The sequence below is a fragment of the Pelobates fuscus genome, chromosome 5, assembly GCF_036172605.1.
Source record: "Pelobates fuscus isolate aPelFus1 chromosome 5, aPelFus1.pri, whole genome shotgun sequence".
NCBI lineage: Eukaryota > Metazoa > Chordata > Amphibia > Anura > Pelobatidae > Pelobates > Pelobates fuscus.
The window spans coordinates 221970911-221989684 of record NC_086321.1 but is presented as its reverse complement, the minus strand read 5'-3'; the positions used below and the strand labels follow the sequence as shown (position 1 = coordinate 221989684).

Genomic DNA, 18774 nt, shown 5'->3' with positions numbered 1-18774 from the left:
TTTTGCCTTCTTCCCCTATCTTCTTGAGCCGCATAGCGGCGTTCATGTATCCGGTTCTGTTTTTGTAGGTCCAGTACTGCCTGTTGTAAGGTCGATAAGTCCTGCTGGTGTCCTTGAGTCGTTTTCTCTAGCGTGCTGATGCGGCCCGTTAGGCCCTGCAATTCTCCCCTGAGGGCAGTCACGTCTGCCAGTATATTGTTTTGGAGATCTGCCAGTAGTGCCTTCATGACCCCTGTGGTTACCAACTCGCCGTCGGTGCCCGTAGGCTTGGCCTTCCGTGTGATGGCCGGGGCTGCCACGTAATCCTCTTCAGCGTCTCCAGAAAAATCATCCGAGAAATCGGAACAGCCGCCATGGAGGGCCGCCATGTTAGGCTCCATCGTGCCTCGTGCTTGCCTCCACATGTCGCCGATCGTCCGCTCAGAGGTATGTTTGTCTGGTCCCGGTTTTTTGTTTTTCTTCCCCATTGCGCTTTGCTTCAGGGGGATCTCCGTCGTTGTTGTTTGGGGGTCCGTGGGTATTATTTTGGGTGTTTTATTCGGTTTTTCGCCGTTTGATGCGCGGAGCTCAGAGTTTCTGCGACTGCTGTCCTCGGCAGGTCGGCCACGCCCCTGCTACTTTCACTTTTTAATATCTACTAAACAGTGTATTACATAAAATATATGTTTTTGTACTAGTTTATGCATGCCACATTGATTACACTAGAGCTTTTAGTGCGTATGTACTTAATAACAGATAAGCACTTTATTTCAATGTTATTTAATATTGATTGGCTATAAATACTGGTTTTTAGAATAACACTCCTTACTTCTGCACCTTACTTCTATGGTTGTTTGTGTGTTATAAACACCAGGTGGGTTTGCAGTGGTGTATGCTCTGGAGGGATTCACTAAGGTGTGAGTGCTTGACCTGTAATAGGTACTAATAGGAGTTGTTAATTTATTGATTTATTTATCAAATCTGCCTGTCCTCTCCTGATCTCTCTCCGCCCATCCTGACTCGTGTCTCTGACTGCCTCTCTTCGATTTCCAACTGGATGGCTGCTTACTTCCTTAAACTCAACCTGTCCAAAACAGAACTTCTGGTCTTTCCTCCCTCAAATGTTACTACTCCCGTGTCTATCTCCCCCCAAGTCAACGACGCTACCATCACCTCTACCTCAAAGGCTCGCTGCCTGGGTTTTCTTTTTGACTCCAACCACTCCTTCGCCCCTCATGTCCAATCAATCGCCAAATCCTGTCGCTTCCATCTAAAAAAAATACCGTGCATTCGCCCCTATTTAACCCCGGTTGCGGCTAAGGTGCTGGTCCATGCTGTTGTTCTTTCTCGCCTTGACTACTGCAATCCCCTTCTCAGTGGTCTAACGTGTTCCCAGATTGCACCACTGCAATCTATAATGAATGCAGCGGCAAGGCTCATTTTCCTGTCCTCTCCCCGCTCTGTCAGTCCCTGCATTGGCTTCCAGTTAAATATAGGGCTCAATTTAAAATTCTGGTTCTTGCTTACAAGTCCCTACATAACGCTGCTCCAACCTACCTATCCTCCCTAATACACAAGTATGTCCCATAGAGGCCCCTACGCTCTGCCAAAGACCTTCGTATATCCTCTGTCCGTACGCCCACCTCTAATGCTCACCTCCAAGATTTCTCCAGGGATGCACCTCTCCTGTGGAACTCCCTTCCCTTCTCCGTAAGACTTTCACCCAGTCTCCACTCATTCAGAAAAATCATTGAAAACTCACTTCTTTAAGAAAGCATATCAATTAAACTGTTAGCAGGTTTTTATCCCCGTGACTCCTCTCCTGCAACTGTCAAAAATTAACTACTAAGCCCTCAATGAATACTTTTCTAACAACCTACTTCATACCCCTACTTTTACCCTTTGTGTCACTATACCCCACTCCCTCTAGAATGTAAGCTCATTGAGCAGGGCCCTCCACCTCTCTGTTCCTGTACGTCCAGTTGTCTGGTTACAATTACATGTCTGTTAGTCCACCCATTGTACAGCGCTACGGAATGTGATGGTGCTATATAAATAATAAAATAATAATAAATAATAATAATAATTTTAAACTCCTGAACTGTAAGCAGCTAAAATGCTGGTTAACACGGGTCCACTTTAGGATAAAACCTTTAATGTATTTTTTTTTTTATAATTAATAACATTTAAAGATGATTCCTTGGAACCATACAAAGAATGTAGATTGCATACTAACTGCCAAAGTGTTATACTTACTGCCAACATTTGCTGATCTGTTTAAATGAGTATCATGCCAATATGTGGAGTAGTTTCTTGGTTGACGATATCAGGATAAGTGTTGATTAATACATACTCAGTCATACTTAACAAACCTTACTGTTATATCAGTGTTTTTTTCTCTTGATACATACAATGATTTAATTGAATGAAATGCGTGATCAGATGAGTGTTGGTAATATGATGAGTTACAAGTAAATAAGTAACACGTATTCGAAAAGCTCATGCACCATAGTGTTTCTAATATCTAGGTACAAGCGGTAACATTACCTTGTTCACTTATTTGGTGTCTGACTCTTACCTTTTTTACGTCCCTGACCAAGTGATATAAGGTATTTGATGGGCCGTGTCTCTATAATAGAATAAAGCATACCAAACTTGTATTATTATTAATGACTGTAAGAGTTTAACAAGCAATAACACAATGACAGTTATAAAGACAGCCTGTGCATGAGTGGTTGAGTAATGCTCTGCACTGTGGATTAAAGGAAAATGACGTATTGCCACAATAGATGGAAAGCAAAAAGAATTTAAAGGGACACTCTAAGCACCAAAACAACTTAAGCTTAATAAAACAGTTTAGGTGTATAAAGCATGACCATGCTGTCTCACTGCTTAATTTTAAGTCAAGACAGTAGGCTCATACTTTGCATGTTTCTTAACCTCTAAAAGTTGCAAAGAAAAAACTTACCAATTAACAAAAAGTAAGGCTCTTATAGCCAAACTCCCAATAATATCCCTCCCTTTTCTTTGATGCTTAGCCTCCAGATCAGATTATTCATTTTGTTGGCTCGTGTGTTTTCCTCTTACTTAGGTCCTATAAGTAATTGTATTTGTTATGTATCTTATGTTGGATATTTCTTTGGGATCTGGCTATTGGGGTGTTTGTGGGCTCTTGTGGACTGTTTTCCCCTTTGTGTTTGTCCTCAGACTCCCCAGCTGTCTGTGCCCTTCGAGTGTCCATTAGTTGTGTAAGGTTTCTCCCCAGCTCTGGTGGCCCTAGTATTGCTGGTAATTGATGGTACACACCACTGTGGACCTTTGGGATCAATCAGCCTAGGCCTCTGCCTTAGCCTGTTTAGATCCTCAGCTGCCATGATGCACACACTTCTGCATTAGCAGTGCTACTACTTAAGGTGAGCCCATATATACACACATACACTGTCTCACCTGATTTAGTGCAGCCATACTGTGTTGTGTATTTGATTCAGTCTATATTGTACTGGTTTCTGGGCTGGCTTTCACTAACTGGGTGCTTGTTTGTGTCTCCTTAGATGTTTTCACTTTGTGCTCAGTAATAGCATCATTGATACTTAGTTCTACTCAGCAGCTTCTTATTTTGTTTGCTCCCCTGTATTTTTGTCTGCTCTAGCCAGGTGGATTCAGTGGCTGTTCTCTCTTGAGGGTATTTCTCCGTCGTTCGGAGCTCATTTGGTTCGTGGTGCTGCAGCATCTGGTGCCTATTTGACGGGAGCCAACTTAAGTGATATTCTTCGTTCAGTGGACTGGATACAGGAATCTATTTTCTTTACCTTTTATTGTCATCCCATTGCTCATTCTGTTTTGGCTTTGCTTTAAAAAGCAAAATATGAGCCTCCAGTCTGATTACCTGAATTTTAATAATGGCAGGAGGCAGATATTTTTCCCTTTTCTTTCCCTTTATTTCATTGGGGTGGTTTTCTGTATTGCATTTTTCTCTTATTTGACATTATTATTCTGTTGTACTGTGGCGTGTATTGTCTGCATGCTAGATGTCTGGTTTTTATTATTGATATGTCTATGGAAATGTGTCTTCATCTGATTAATATGTTAAGGGTGGTTAATAGATGTTTTTCTTTTATTCATGACACTGAATGGTTATTACCTTCATATTTCTTTTGCCTTTCTGGTGTGATTTTGTCTTCACTTGGATCATGGTTCTCTTGGATCCTCTTAACGTTCTGGACGTTCATCCATTTTGTCTGCAAATTTGCAATCTTCATTGATCCTTCAACTTTATTTGCACTGCCTTTGTTTCTATGTTTCTATGATGTTTATATGCTGTTTTGAGCCTCAAAGAAAGAGTTATATTATTGGAGGTTTGGCTATTAGATCCTTACTTTTTGTTCATTGCTTGATTTTTTCTCTGCTGCTATTGGAGGATGACTAAAGAAAGTTATGCAAAATATTTGCCTGCTGTTCATATGATCATACACCAAGGCTGGGATTATCTACGATTGTCTGCTATTTAGGAGTTAAATCACTTGTGTTTCTATTTATGCTCACACCCCTAGCCATACCTCTCTGGCTGTGACTCACACAGCCTACATGTAAACAATGGTTTTATGATCGATCACATCTGAGAGCAGTGTGTTTACATTAGAAGTTTTTGTATCTGCTGCTCTGTTATTTGAGCTTGATCACACACAGCAGGCTACTGCAGGCTTTAGCAGACTATAACCAGTGGAGGAGATACGAAATTCTAAACATTCAGAACAGATGTAAACATTAGATCTCACTTTACAAAAAATGTGTAGAGGAGGTGTGTCTAGGTATAAACAAAGAGATTCAACTCTTAAATGGCAGATAATTGATCAGGTAAACTGCAGGGGCATAAAAAACACTCTGTTAAGCTAAAGTTATGTTGGTGCTTATAGTTTACCTTCAATTGATGTATAAAAAACCAAGGCATATCTATTTTCAATAAATGCCTATATCGTGATATCTGGAAATGGCTGTAGTAAGGTAGAGACATTTCCTCAATAATTTATATTTACAACTTTAAATAGTAAAAACTATTCCTTTAGGAGATGTTATTTCTCCCAAATGCACACAAAACAGTTAATTAACCACACCACTAGACACTTTAGTGTCTATGGTGAAGCTCCCCAGCCAGTGGCGTACCTACCACCGTCGCAGGGGTTGCAACTGTGACCGGGGCCCCTCACTCCAGGGGGCCCAGCTGTAGCCACGACCTCTGTGACACAATGAAGGGACACCTGGAGGGGAGGGGGGAGAAAGGGAACAATAGGACAAATGAGAGGAGGGGGAGAGAGGGAGGGTATGGGACAAAGGGAGGGGGGAGAGAGAAGAGATGGAGGATATGGGATACAGGAAAGAGATTGAGGAGAAAGGAAGAAATGGGACACCTGTATGGGAAGGGGGGAGGTAGGAATGGGACACATGGAGTGGGAGAGGGAAAAATGGGACACATGGAGTGGGCTGGGAGGGAGGAGAGTATGGGAAACAGAGGGGCGAAGGGGAGAAGGAATGGGACACAGAGGGGCAGAGGGAATGAGACACATGGAGGGGTTTTGGGGTTGAGGGAATAAAACACGGGGGGGCAGGGGGGGAGTGAATGAGACATCAAAGAAGATGGGCCTCAGGGAAATTTCTGCACCGGGGCACGGTGGATTCTAGTTATGACTTTGTCCCCAGGTAAAACATGTAAGACTGTACTTGTGAAATCTTCAGTACTTTATTTTTGTGTCAAATGCATTTTCCATTAATTTTAAGAAGACATACGATTCTGCCTTTCATCTAACTGTGAGCATTTATTGGCAGTTTTGTTCTATATGCTTTGTGGACTAATAGTTATTATCTGGGTATGCTGGTTCAGTAGCAGCAACATGATACCCTGCTCAGCCATTTTTCCCACTGACACAAAAGCAATCTTACCTCCTGTCCACTATATTATATGCACATAACTGAGATCTTTCATTTTTTTTCTTTGTCTCTTTCAGTATGCAAACAAAGACCCCCATTTAATATTTCTGGATAAGTTTTTGAAATGATTTAATATTTTTGGATAAAGTGTTAAATTATTATTTCAAAATATTAAAATATAAAACATGTTATACAGTGGCAAAACGTATGTGAACCCTTTGGAATTAGTTGGTTTTCTGCGTGAGTTGGTCATAAGGTGACATCTGGTCTTCATCAAAGTAACAAGTATAGACAAGCACAATGTGTCCAAGCTAACAACATACAAACAATTTGAATGTTTCATGTCTTTATTGAACACGTCCTATTAAACATTCACAGTGCTGTGGATTTAATAGCTAGCTTATCATCCTTTAGCAGCAATAACCTCAACCAATTGCTTGTCGGTAGCTGTGTAGGACACCTGAGAAACGTTCAGGAGGAATTTTGGACCACTCTTCTGTACAGAACTGCTTCAGCTCAACCATATTCTTAGGATGTCTGGTATGAACAGCTTGGTTGAGGTCATTCCACAGCATCTCTATAAGGTTCAAGTCTGGGCTAGACATTCTATAGTGAATTTCCTCTGAAGTTTAGGATCATTGTCCTGCTGCATCACCCAACTTCGCACAGCAAACCTGATTTTATCCTGTAGGTAATCTTAATACACTTGGGAATTTATCTTTCCCTCGATAATGGCAAGCGGTTCAAGCCCCGAAACAGCAAAGCAGTATCAAATCATGATGCTCCCTCCAATGTACTTAACTGCTGGGATGATGTTTTCATGTTGCAGTGCCCTTTTTACGCCAGACATTGTACTGTGTGTTCTTCCCAAAATACTCCACCTTAATTTTGGTTTATTTAGGATAGTAGCGGATTTCTTTGTGGTGTCCTGTCATGGACACCATGCCTGTTTAATGTTTTCCACATGGTAAACTCATGAACAGAGATGTTAACCAATTCCAACGATTTCTTCAAGTCTTAAGCTGTCACTCTTTGAGTGACCTTGGCTGTTCTTCCACTTCTATGGAGAGTAGGAACAGTACTAAATTGTCTCCATTTAAAGACAATTTGTCAAACAGTGCACATATGAATATCTAAGTACTACAACAATGTTTGATCACATCTCTTCTGAGAGCTTTTCCAGTTTCCTTTTGTTGAAGTCATTAGCATAGGGTTTCAGACACTTTTTCCAACCTATGCTGTAAATATTTAAATGATATATTCAATATGTACAAAGACAATAAAATCATTTGTGTGTTGTCAGCTAATAGAGATTGTGTTTTCTGATGACTGTTTTTTAGACAAATTATTACCTTTAGTCATTTATAAAGGATTCACATACTTTTCTTGCCACTGTATATAACATAAAAAACTCAGTATATAATAAATATTAAAATATTTTTCTAATTATTAAATTATTTAAAAAGATTAAATAAAAACATACGTTACTTCAAAATGAACAAATGAACAAGAGGCAATATAAAACTATAACAGAATTAATAATGCCATATAATATACTATTGTTTTTTTTTTTTTTTTTTTTTATCTATCATCTACATTAGTGGATTGGTTCTTTAACTGCCAGGGATGCATTACAAAATTTAATCCCTCTCAGACAAGGTGCATTTTAAGCACAAATGTGGGTCCTTAAGGACCGAATGCATTACTTAGCAGGTGTAAGTTGCGTGCTGCATGGATTAGTTTATTTATGTACAACTCATTACACCGCTATATTTGCTGCAATATTGAAGGAGAGCTTGCTGTCCTTATGAGTCATAATTTGTTTTTATGAACTCAGTGGTTCATACTCATTGTTCCATTATTTGACACTAGAGCCATCAAAACAACTAATTAAGAATATTACTAGGAAGGGATTGATAGCATGAGCATTGAATAACTGTAAGTAGTTAAAGGAGAAAAGTAGAGCCAACAAGGTTTTTTTTTTTTAAACTTACTAAGTTACTAAGATTTTTTTCTACATACAAGCTTCTAAAACCATTTTAAAGAATGTGAAGATTATTGATAATAAAAGAATTAATAGACACTTAATGGTTGTTGTGCTGATAAACTCTGCTGCACAATAAATTTGTAATTTGCCTTTCTTTGGGCAGTCATTAAATCATTAAATTCACAGAAACATTGAACCACTATAAACTAGGCCATGACACCCAGTGGAGTCTAAATAATTGAATTGATGTCACTTTAAAATTGCTCGTATTCTAAAATGTGCATTAGTTGTACTGTCAAATAAAATACTTAAGCACGGCTGCCAATAACTAGGCCAGTCAGACCCTGACTAGTAAAAACATTGGAATTATTTAATATGCATGAATTGGGCATATTATAATATACACCACCAGGGAAATTTTAACATGCAGAAAAACAGGTCATTTGCAAGTTTTTCTATTGATGTTTAGGTGATCGCAAATTAATTCTGAATCAGAGGCTTACAATTTTGAACAATGTCACAATGACCTCTATGAAACAAAGACATTTACAAAACAAAGAGAATATATCTTTCTTTAATAAAAGACTTCTTCTTGGCAGTGCCTTTTATCTAGTTTTTTTGCAAGCAATAACTTTTTTTTTTAAAAAAAAGAAAAATCTCAAGGACAGGCAAAGGTTGAATACGTATAAATCTATAAATATAATGCTATTGATTCATAGACAATTATAAAAAAAAACAGTCATAACAAGTAGACAAATGGGGGAAACTTTAGAAAAATAGATTGGTATAAATTATGTAAAACCGAGAAAATACATCATGAAATATATATATATATAGTTGTGTTTATTAGGTATGTGAATTCACAGTTTGAAAAGTATTGGTTGAGTATATTTACAGTATATGCAAAGTTAGATTTTTGTTTTTGCCTTGCACTTTTATATTCCCATAAAGCTGACCACTTAGAAGCTTACAATTTTAGCAGGGTTATAATCTAGAATTAAATTAGGATTAATAACATTTATTTTGCCCAATACTCCAAATTTGCAACATATCTTTTCATTGTAACAAAAGTTACAGGGTTACTTTAAGCATTATAATCACCATAACAATGGTTTCCCCCACTCCACCCCCCACCACCCTTACCTGGGTCCTCACCGGGCTCCGATGCACCCTTGTGGTAAAGTAACATGCTTCCAGCTTCTGCAGGAGCCAGAAAGCCATGGTGGTTGAAATTCATTGGCTGAAAACACTCAGCCAATGACTAACATTCTGTTCAATAAAAATTGCACAGAATGGATATTAGCAGGCCTGGAACGCTAGTTCTGGCTGGCTGATGACTCCCCTATGACACTGCTGGAGGTGGAATTAGACCTCCAGCAGCTAAGGGGTTAGCCTCTGTATATGCAGTGTTTCAAAGCAATATACAGCAAGACTTCAGGGACCATGACTACTTCGAATGACTGGAGTAACTCTTTAATTTCAAAAAAAATATTAAAATTAGTTGAATGCGTAAATATCAAACCCTGAGTCAACATGTATGTCTGTCTTCATTAACTTTAACATTTTTTGATTATTCTTCTTGGCAAAATTGGCACCCTCCTTTGGGTTGTATGGGGACTGTCAGGGAACATTTTCAACTTTTTCCATCTCCATCAGATTTATGCCTGGTTTTTAAATGGGCTACTGCATTCAGATTTTTGTTTAACAACACTCCTATGTAACTTTGGCTGTGTATTTACATTTACTGTCCGACTGGAAATTGAACCTCTGCTCTGGTCTCTTTTGCAGACTAAAACAGATATTTAGTGTAGAATTGTGCTGTATCCTGGCCAGCAGCCCAGTTCCAGCCAATAAAATAAAATCCCACAACATGATGCTACAATCGCCATGATTCACAGTGGGATTGTGCCATAGTCTTTCCCATTTATAATAAGCCACTTTGTGACATATAACCAAATTCTGATTGGTGCTTCTTTAGAACTTGTTTTGATAGCTTGTTTGTCTTCATGATGTAGTTTGCTTTTCTACATTCTCCCAAACTTTGATTCTATATTATTGGCAAAATCCACTCAAACATTATCCACTGATTCTATAATATATGTTTAAGCAATTTTGATTGAATTTTATGCCAGTGGAAATTCCACAACCGAACCTGATAAACTGGCCGGCTAGTTGAGAAAAATCCTCCAATAAATGTGTTTGGGCTTTTTTATTTGCTAGATAATTTTTAATGATTAAGAATTAGATTAAAATCGGTTTCTCTCCCAACCCATATATTTGCCTGAAAATCAGATAGCAGAATGCATAGATGAAATGTAATGCTCTTTCAAAAGAGCATGAATTGTGATGGGCACAACAAGTACTAATAAAACAAGTTAACCTTAAATTTGAAAAACAAACCTTGAATTTTCACTCATAAAAAAATCCAATACAGTTTTATCAGGAAAAGTGAGAATTCAAAGTTAATTTTACGTTTAAGGACAAAGTAGTTGAACTGGAAAAATTGTGTCTATTATGCTGCCAGTTCGGCTACATCAGCCTTGAATTTGAATTCCCAAGTGTTCTCACTTTAGTTAATAGCCCTGTAAGTGCATTACCAGATCCTGACCTATTCATTTTAAGAAGTGTTGGTGTCCCAGTGTTCGTGTGAAGCCACTAGAGGGTGCATGGTCAATATTCCATTGTAATTATTGATGGACAAGTAGGACTGTGAAAATTTCTAATAACACAAATAAGCACCGCTTTACACTGTGTGCAGAATTATTAGGCAAATGAGTATTTTGACCACATCATCCTCTTTATGCATGTTGTCTTACTCCAAGCTGTATAGGCTCGAAAGCCTACTACCAATTAAGCATATTAGGTGATGTGCATCTCTGTAATGAGAAGGGGTGTGGTCTAATGACATCAACACCCTATATCAGGTGTGCATAATTATTAGGCAACTTCCTTTCCTTTGGCAAAATGGGTCAAAAGAAGGACTTGACAGGCTCAGAAAAGTCAAAAATAGTGAGATATCTTGCAGAGGGATGCAGCACTCTTAAAATTGCAAAGCTTCTGAAGCGTGATCATCGAACAATCAAGCGTTTCATTCAAAATAGTCAACAGGGTCGCAAGAAGTGTGTGGAGAAACCAAGGCGCAAAATAACTGCCCATGAACTGAGAAAAGTCAAGCGTGCAGCTGCCAAGATGCCACTTGCCACCAGTTTGGCCATATTTCAGAGCTGCAACATCACTGGAGTGCCCGAAAGCACAAGGTGTGCAATACTCAGAGACATGGCCAGGGTAAGAAAGGCTGAAAGACGACAACCACTGAACAAGACACACAAGCTGAAACGTCAAGACTGGGCCAAGAAATATCTCAAGACTGATTTTTCTAAGGTTTTATGGACTGATGAAATGAGAGTGAGTCTTGATGGGCCAGATGGATGGATTGGTAAAGGGCAGAGAGCTCCAGTCCGACTCAGACGCCAGCAAGGTGGAGGTGGAGTACTGGTTTGGGCTGGTATCATCAAAGATGAGCTTGTGGGGCCTTTTCGGGTTGAGGATGGAGTCAAGCTCAACTCCCAGTTTCTGGAAGACACCTTCTTCAAGCAGTGGTACAGGAAGAAGTCTGCATCCTTCAAGAAAAACATGATTTTCATGCAGGACAATGCTCCATCACACGCGTCCAAGTACTCCACAGCGTGGCTGGCAAGAAAGGGTATAAAAGAAGAAAATCTAATGACATGGCCTCCTTGTTCACCTGATCTGAACCCCATTGAGAACCTGTGGTCCATCATCAAATGTGAGATTTACAAGGAGGGAAAACAGTACACCTCTCTGAACAGTGTCTGGGAGGCTGTGGTTGCTGCTGCACGCAATGTTGATGGTGAACAGATCAAAACACTGACATAATCCATGGATGGCAGGCTTTTGAGTGTCCTTGCAAAAAAAGGTGGCTATATTGGTCACAGATTTGTTTTTGTTATGTTTTTGAATGCAAGAAATTTATATTTGTGAATTTTGAGATGTTATATTGGTTTCACTGGTAAAAATAAATAATTGAAATGGGTATATATTTGTTTTTTGTTAAGTTGCCTAATAATTATGCACAGTAATAGTCACCTGCACACATAGATATCCCCCTAAAATAGCTATAACTAAAAACAAACTAAAAACTACTTCCAAAAATATTCAGCTTTGATATTAATGAGTTTTTTGGGTTCATTGAGAACATGGTTGTTGTTCAATAATAAAATTAATCCTCAAAAATACAACTTGCCTAATAATTCTGCACTCCCTGTATATTAACAGAAATAAAGTGTTGACAACACATTAACTGATTTTCCTTACTGTATTGTATAATTCCTCTAGTCTTGAGAGTGTGAGGAAGCGATGCATGCTTACTCCATTTTCTATAAGTAATTTCACAAAATCAACTCTGTCCAGAACTAGAGCATCGAGCATTGCTTGTTCTAGGGACCCCACCTAAAGCAACATGGAAAAACGAAAGGTTTAGTCACTAATCAGCAAATTGTAATGCATTGCAAACTGAATTGTAAAATGTAGACTAAAATAGCCAATGACTATGGCTGAGGTGTAGATATTTTTTTCCCAGAATAGCCATGTTGAAGGTTTGTGCTATGGCTTTCAAGTCACTAAGTTTCACTACTACCAATGTTATGACAACATAAAAGACGAGGAAGAATAATAAAAAATTGCAGACATATATTTATTTAGGTTTCCAAAATGATGGAACTGAGCACCTCCTTAATACTTGACAGTTTCATCCTTTCAGTTTCCCTCAGTCCTAGGGTCTAACACTGGGATTCAACCTGAGGGTTGAAGAAGACCAAAAGGTTGAAACTGTTACCAAGCCCCTTTTGGATGGATAATAGAGCAAAGCATTACAGTTGTTGTGGAGTTAATTTATTTTAGTCTATGTGTATACAGGCCTGGGGTAGAGATTATGTGACCATTCACCCTGTTCATTGCCAATTTTAAAAAAGTGTGCTGATTATAGCTATATTAAGCAAGCATTATATAGTTATCTGTTAAATGCAGGAATTAAAAAATGTTGTCTATACAGTTATACATACATCTATTAAACTATAGGATATTACAAACATTAGCTATTTCCCATAGAACTGGGTGAATATCCATTATTCTTTTGACTTCCTAATTTACCTGATTACACTAGTTAGTGTACCTCCCATTAATAAATAGAGTCTAATTTCCAAACAAATTGATATATAATATGAAATATCTTGATTACTTTCAAAGTAAGAGATTTGAGAAACATATTTGTAAATGCTATGCAATAAATTTTAGCATGACAATGTTGATATTTCTAGCTGTAGTTTTTCATTAATAATTGACTGATACTATTAAGTAATCGGTTTGAAAACCCAATTGTGATAATTTTGCAAACTAGTGACCTATCATATAGTAAAACTAGTCTTACAAATTATGTTACTTTGTTGATAAATCAATACAGTATTTAAATAACAGTACTCAGTTGTACTACAATTAACCTTTCCAAGTGTATCATGTGGTTTTGGTTGGAAAAGATTAATGGTAGTTGAAGTCTGGCACTTTTATATCCAAACCATACATCACAGATATTTTGAAGCAAGTATTGTACTATACCGGCCACTGTTGTCCATATATAAAGATCTGACTTCGAGCTATATCCACTCGGTTCCAAGCTAACGCAAGGCTAAGTTGGTCAGGCGCAGAAGCATTGGCACCTATTAAAAGCAAAATGATAATAAAACATACTGTATATTAATTCCTTCATTTAGTACCTAAATTAATTCACTCATGTTTGTTATTCATATACAATCCTACATCACTATTATAAGTTATTTAATATGCAACCCTTAATTTAAAGAAACAAAGAAATTAGAAGAAACCCAAAACAACTGTTATATTCCCTTGATCTGGTGCTTCATGCAAGATCTCACCTTGTGGAGTTTCAATGATCGTGAGAAAAGTTAGAAAACCGCCCAGAACTACACAGGAGTATCTTGTTAATGATCTCAAGGCAGCTGGGACAATAGTCACCAAGAAAACAATTGGTAACACACTATGCCGTAAAGGACTGAAATCCTTGAGCACCCACAAGGTTTCCCTGCTCAAAAAAGCACATGTACAGTCCTGTCTGAAGTTTGCCAATGAACATCTGAATGATTCAGAGGAGAACTGGGTGAAAGTGTTGTGGTCAGCTGAGACCAAAATCAAGCTCTGTTGGCATAAACTCAACTCGCTGACTTTGGAGGAGGAGGAATGCTGCCTATGACCCCAAGAACACCATCCCCACCGTCATACATGGAGTTGGAAACATTATGCTTTGGGGCTGTTTTCTGCTAAGGGGACAGGACAACTGCACCGCAACAAAGATGGACGGGACCATGTACCGTCAAATCTTCGGTGAGAACCACCTTCCCTCAGCCAGGGCATTGAGAATGGGTCGTGGATGGGAATTCCAGCATTACAATGACCCAAAACACACAGCCAAGGCAACAAAGGAGTGTCTCAAGAAGAAGCACATTAAGGTCCTGGAGTGGCCTAGCCAGTCTACAAACCTTAATCCCATAGAAAAATCTGTGGAGAGAGCTGAAAGTTTGAGTTGCCAAACGTCAGCCTCAAACCTTAATGACTTGGAGAGGGTCTGCAAAGAGGAGTGGGACAAAATCCCTCCTGAGATGTGTGCAAACCTGGTGGCCAACTACAAGAAATGTCTGACCTCTGTGATTGCCAACAAGGGTTTTGCCACCAAGTACTAAGTCAAAGGGGTCAAATACTTATTTCACTCATTGACATGCAAAGCAATTTATAACTTTTTTTACATGCGTTTTTCTGTCTCTCACTGTTAAAATACACCTACCATTAAAATGATAGACTGATCATTTCTTTGTCGGTTGGCAAACGTTCAAAATCAGCAGGGGATCAAATACTTATATTCCCTCACTGTACATCTGATGTAGTGACATGGTAAATACTTGCTATAGAGATCATGTGGAACAGAATGATAATGAAACTTATCCAGTAGTTGGGCTGATGAAAATACATTTTCGACTAAATATATGTCCGTTGATTGGACGATATCCAACATAAACACATAATTTGATAGAAATAACTAACAGTAAGTTATGGGAAAAATGGAGGTGGATCTTCATTAGCTATAAACGCCAGTCCTACACGTAAGGAAAGGCAAGTTTTAGGGCATAGGAATATTTGAGCAAATTTTTGTTAATGTACATAATTTTTTTGGCAAAAGTTAATTATATTGGTATGCCAGTATTTTTATCCGTACACACATAAGCTCGGGTTAAATCTGAATGTATATTTCAAAATGCTGCGCAAGTTACAGCTCTGATCCCCTGCCTGCTGGTTACATTAGGTACTTGTACCTTGCTTAAATCAAGGAAGGGGGAAAGGGAAAAGAAAAAGAAGAAAAAAAAGAGGAAAGGAAAGATCTCTATAAACACATATATTAACCAAGGACAAGTCTAATGCAATCAGAACTTGCATACCTGTTGACTCATACTGCAAATGTAGGGGTACTAACCTATGCAATGATCCCTTTTTGTAATGATTAACGCTATGTCAAAAATACCAAACCGACAAACACAGAATGTCAAAAAAAAAAAAGTTAACCCATGAGTAACGAAGCATTTGAAACGGTGCAGATAGCTTGCAATATATGACTAAATATAGCACTATGATTTCAAGCAAAACTGTTTTAGACAGCATGTATAACCTGATTGTTACTGGTATTCTGTTATGCCTGTCTATGTTTACTCTTGAATTTCTTATTAAAGAAAAATTGCAATATATCTTAAATCTGACACCAAATGTCGACTACTACAACATTCTCTGTCAGTATTGAAACTTGTAATCATCTATGCACTTTCAAAAATAAAGAATTATAAAAAGTTAATTATATCATGCATTTAAAATATTTTTTGGGAATATAATTTCCCCCTAAGCAGTCTGGAATTTGCTTGTAAAGTAGGAATTATGCAGTACTTATCAGCCACCATATATATTTTTGTTGCATGCGTCTCAGGTTCCCCACTGCTACTGATAGCGTCAGGATGGTCTATCCCCAGAATCAACATAAATAAGGAAAGATGGAGTTGATTCATGTAAACTCATTAGTAATCAATAAAGAAATTCCACTTCATTTCTTACATATGGGTATATTTAAAAAAAAATATATAAAAATTTAAAAGTATGCCTAAAACAGTTGGCTGAAAAATCTCAGGCTTACAGAAAATAAAGAGGTCCACAGAACAGAATCCAACGAGAAGGGTTCAGCAACAGCTGGGAAGCAGCTGACATAAAACAGTACTAAATTATTGGTGGAATACCCAAAGCAATCCTTTACAGTTTTTGTAGACTTGGTCTGCTGCAGATGGATGCCATCTTTTCATTGTAAAATACCCCAACAAGGCATAAGATTTGACAAGTTTTTCAAATGAATTAATACTTTTTGAAAACTTTCCAAATTATTAATCTCCAAAAATTAAAAGCCATTTAATGGAGAGTTTTGTAAATAATTGTTGGGCAAGTTTTCTAACAGTGATTCATTTTCAAAGTTTGTTAAATCAAGGTCATAGAGTGGTTATTATGTATTGTCATATGATGCCCATTTGAAGCAATCAGTAGGAATACTCTATTTGTTGCCATGGCGGTAACATCATATTTATCAATTTACCTAAGAATTATTATTTATATATATTTCAGTGCATCCAATACATTGCCCATATCCATCAAGAGTAAATGTGTCAATTGTTATATGCAATGTCATTACCATGGGAACCAGCACAATATTCCCACATATTGTCATATGTGTAGAACTTTGCATCATAATTGCTAGTTTACATAATCCCTAATGTTCAGAAGAGTATTAATCAAGTTATATCTAGGAATATTAAAGGGACACTCCAGGCACCCAGACCACTTCTGCTCATTGGAGTGGTCTGGGTGCCAACTCCCACTACCCTTAACCCTGCAAGTGTAATTATTGCAGTTTTTCATAAACTGCAATAATTACATTGCAGGGTTAACTCCACCTCTAGTGGCTGTCTAATAGCGTCGCTCAAAACCCCATGGGAAAGCATTGAAATGATTTTTCAATGCTTTCCTATGGGGAGACGTAATGCGCATGCGCATTAGGTCTCCTCGGCCGGTGGGCAAGATCAGTCTCGCCCACCGGCCGACGCAATCACAAGGAGGAGCGTCGCAGAGGAGGAGACAGCGGCGACGGACATCGCCGCTGCCTCAGGTAAGTCACTGAAGGGGTTTTCACCCCTTCAGTAACCGGGGATTGGTGGGTGGGAGGGAGAGGGACCCTCCAGTGCCAGGAAAATGGATCGTTTCCTGGCACTGGAGTTTCCCTTTAATATCTCAGCTCAAACAAAATATAATATAGTACAGTTATATTTTATCCTCCAAGCTAACTCATTAGCATTTGAATCCTATAGCTCATTAATGACTTCTTAAATGTTTAGCACAAAAAGGTTACTCATCATAAAAATGACATAACCACTGCAGAAAATACATCAAACATATAAAAACCTGACATACATGCTGTGCATTTAATGCCTCCCCTCTGGGACATAGATTGAAGTCTCTGTGACCAAGTGCCATTCTTTAAAGCATTTTTTTTTTTCATTTCCATGTGTTTACTAATTTGGAATGGCAGCGGGCTACAGGTCCCCTGGTATCAGTTTAAGTGAAAATGGCATGAAGGAGAATGTATTTTTCATGGCTAGTGAAGAAAATATTCTGGTCACATCTAAAGGAATATCAGCCCATAGCATCACTGCTTGGTTGGATTTGAATTTAATGGGATTTTATCACTTCTCATGGTCAGTGGAGCTAAGGTGCCTCTTTAGAATCCAGAAAATTAAAACAAATTGCTGTTTTCACCATCTCAGTAATATTGTTGTCATCTGCTTGAAAGCACAAGAAGGCTGCTTTTTTATAATAAAAAACAAAGTCAGAAGATTGCTTTGTAAGAATAATGAGTTTGTGTCAAACAAAGAGTCATCATTGTAGTGACCTGGTGTAGACTACAAAGATGTATGGACTAACATACATCATTTGCAATGTTCAGAAATTCACTTGAGTGAAAGATATTAGATAGACAAGAACATTGAAATATATGACAGCTTGGTCACAGCAACCAGACAAGTCTAATGCACAAGAACATGCAAACAGAAAAACACACACAGGGTTATTCGTTAATCTGAAAAGTGTAAGTAATTGACATGTGGGTTTTAAACTTTAGGCAAAAAAAAAGCCCAGCTGGATCAATAACTGAGTTGGATATTTTTCCTCCATTCTGCTATTTTGGCAAACAATGTTAATATCCTTATAATTCTAGGAATATCAAATAACACAATATTTTTTTGCCCAACCCTTACACTTTAAACTTTAAAGGGAGCCTTTCACAAAAACATACATTTTTATATTACTTATGTTACTGCAAACCTTTTGAGGGGGAGTACCTTTACTGTAATATGCGCTATTGGACACTATGGCTATGCACCTCCTCCCTCCCCCTTTTCCCCCCTCCAATGGCAGTAAAACCTGTTTGCAGTAAAAAGGTGTATCACCTTATGAAGCTCCCGGCAATGACTTTAATGGACCCTCTGACGTCACAGGGTCTTTGCTCGGTCCAATCACAGGTTTCTGATTGAGCAGCCTGTGATTAAATTGTTTTGCCGGCTGAGAGCACATATACATGCTCTGAATTGGCAAGGAGAGGAAACGGGGGTTAAAAACTGTATGAAAAGGAGGGATGCGGGAGTGAGCAGTTGGTGGGAGAAGCAAGGTCCCCTTGCACAAAATTAAGATTAATCCAGTATGTGCCGTGTTTCCAGCAGAAA

The 18774-nt window shown here is 38.3% G+C and overlaps 1 protein-coding gene across 2 annotated transcripts in view; it reads right to left on the bottom strand.

Moving 5' to 3' along the window:
• The window catches only part of TRPM3 (transient receptor potential cation channel subfamily M member 3), a 491731-nt gene that overhangs the window by 159185 nt on the left and 313772 nt on the right, over positions 1-18774 (bottom strand). For both annotated transcript variants that reach the window (XM_063455040.1, XM_063455041.1), the window contains exons 10-12: positions 13520-13620; positions 12224-12358; positions 2558-2608 (exon numbers count right to left, since the gene is read on the bottom strand). In XM_063455040.1, the coding sequence (XP_063311110.1) occupies positions 2558-2608; positions 12224-12358; positions 13520-13620 (287 nt within the window). The remainder of the gene's footprint in view (positions 1-2557; positions 2609-12223; positions 12359-13519; positions 13621-18774) is intronic.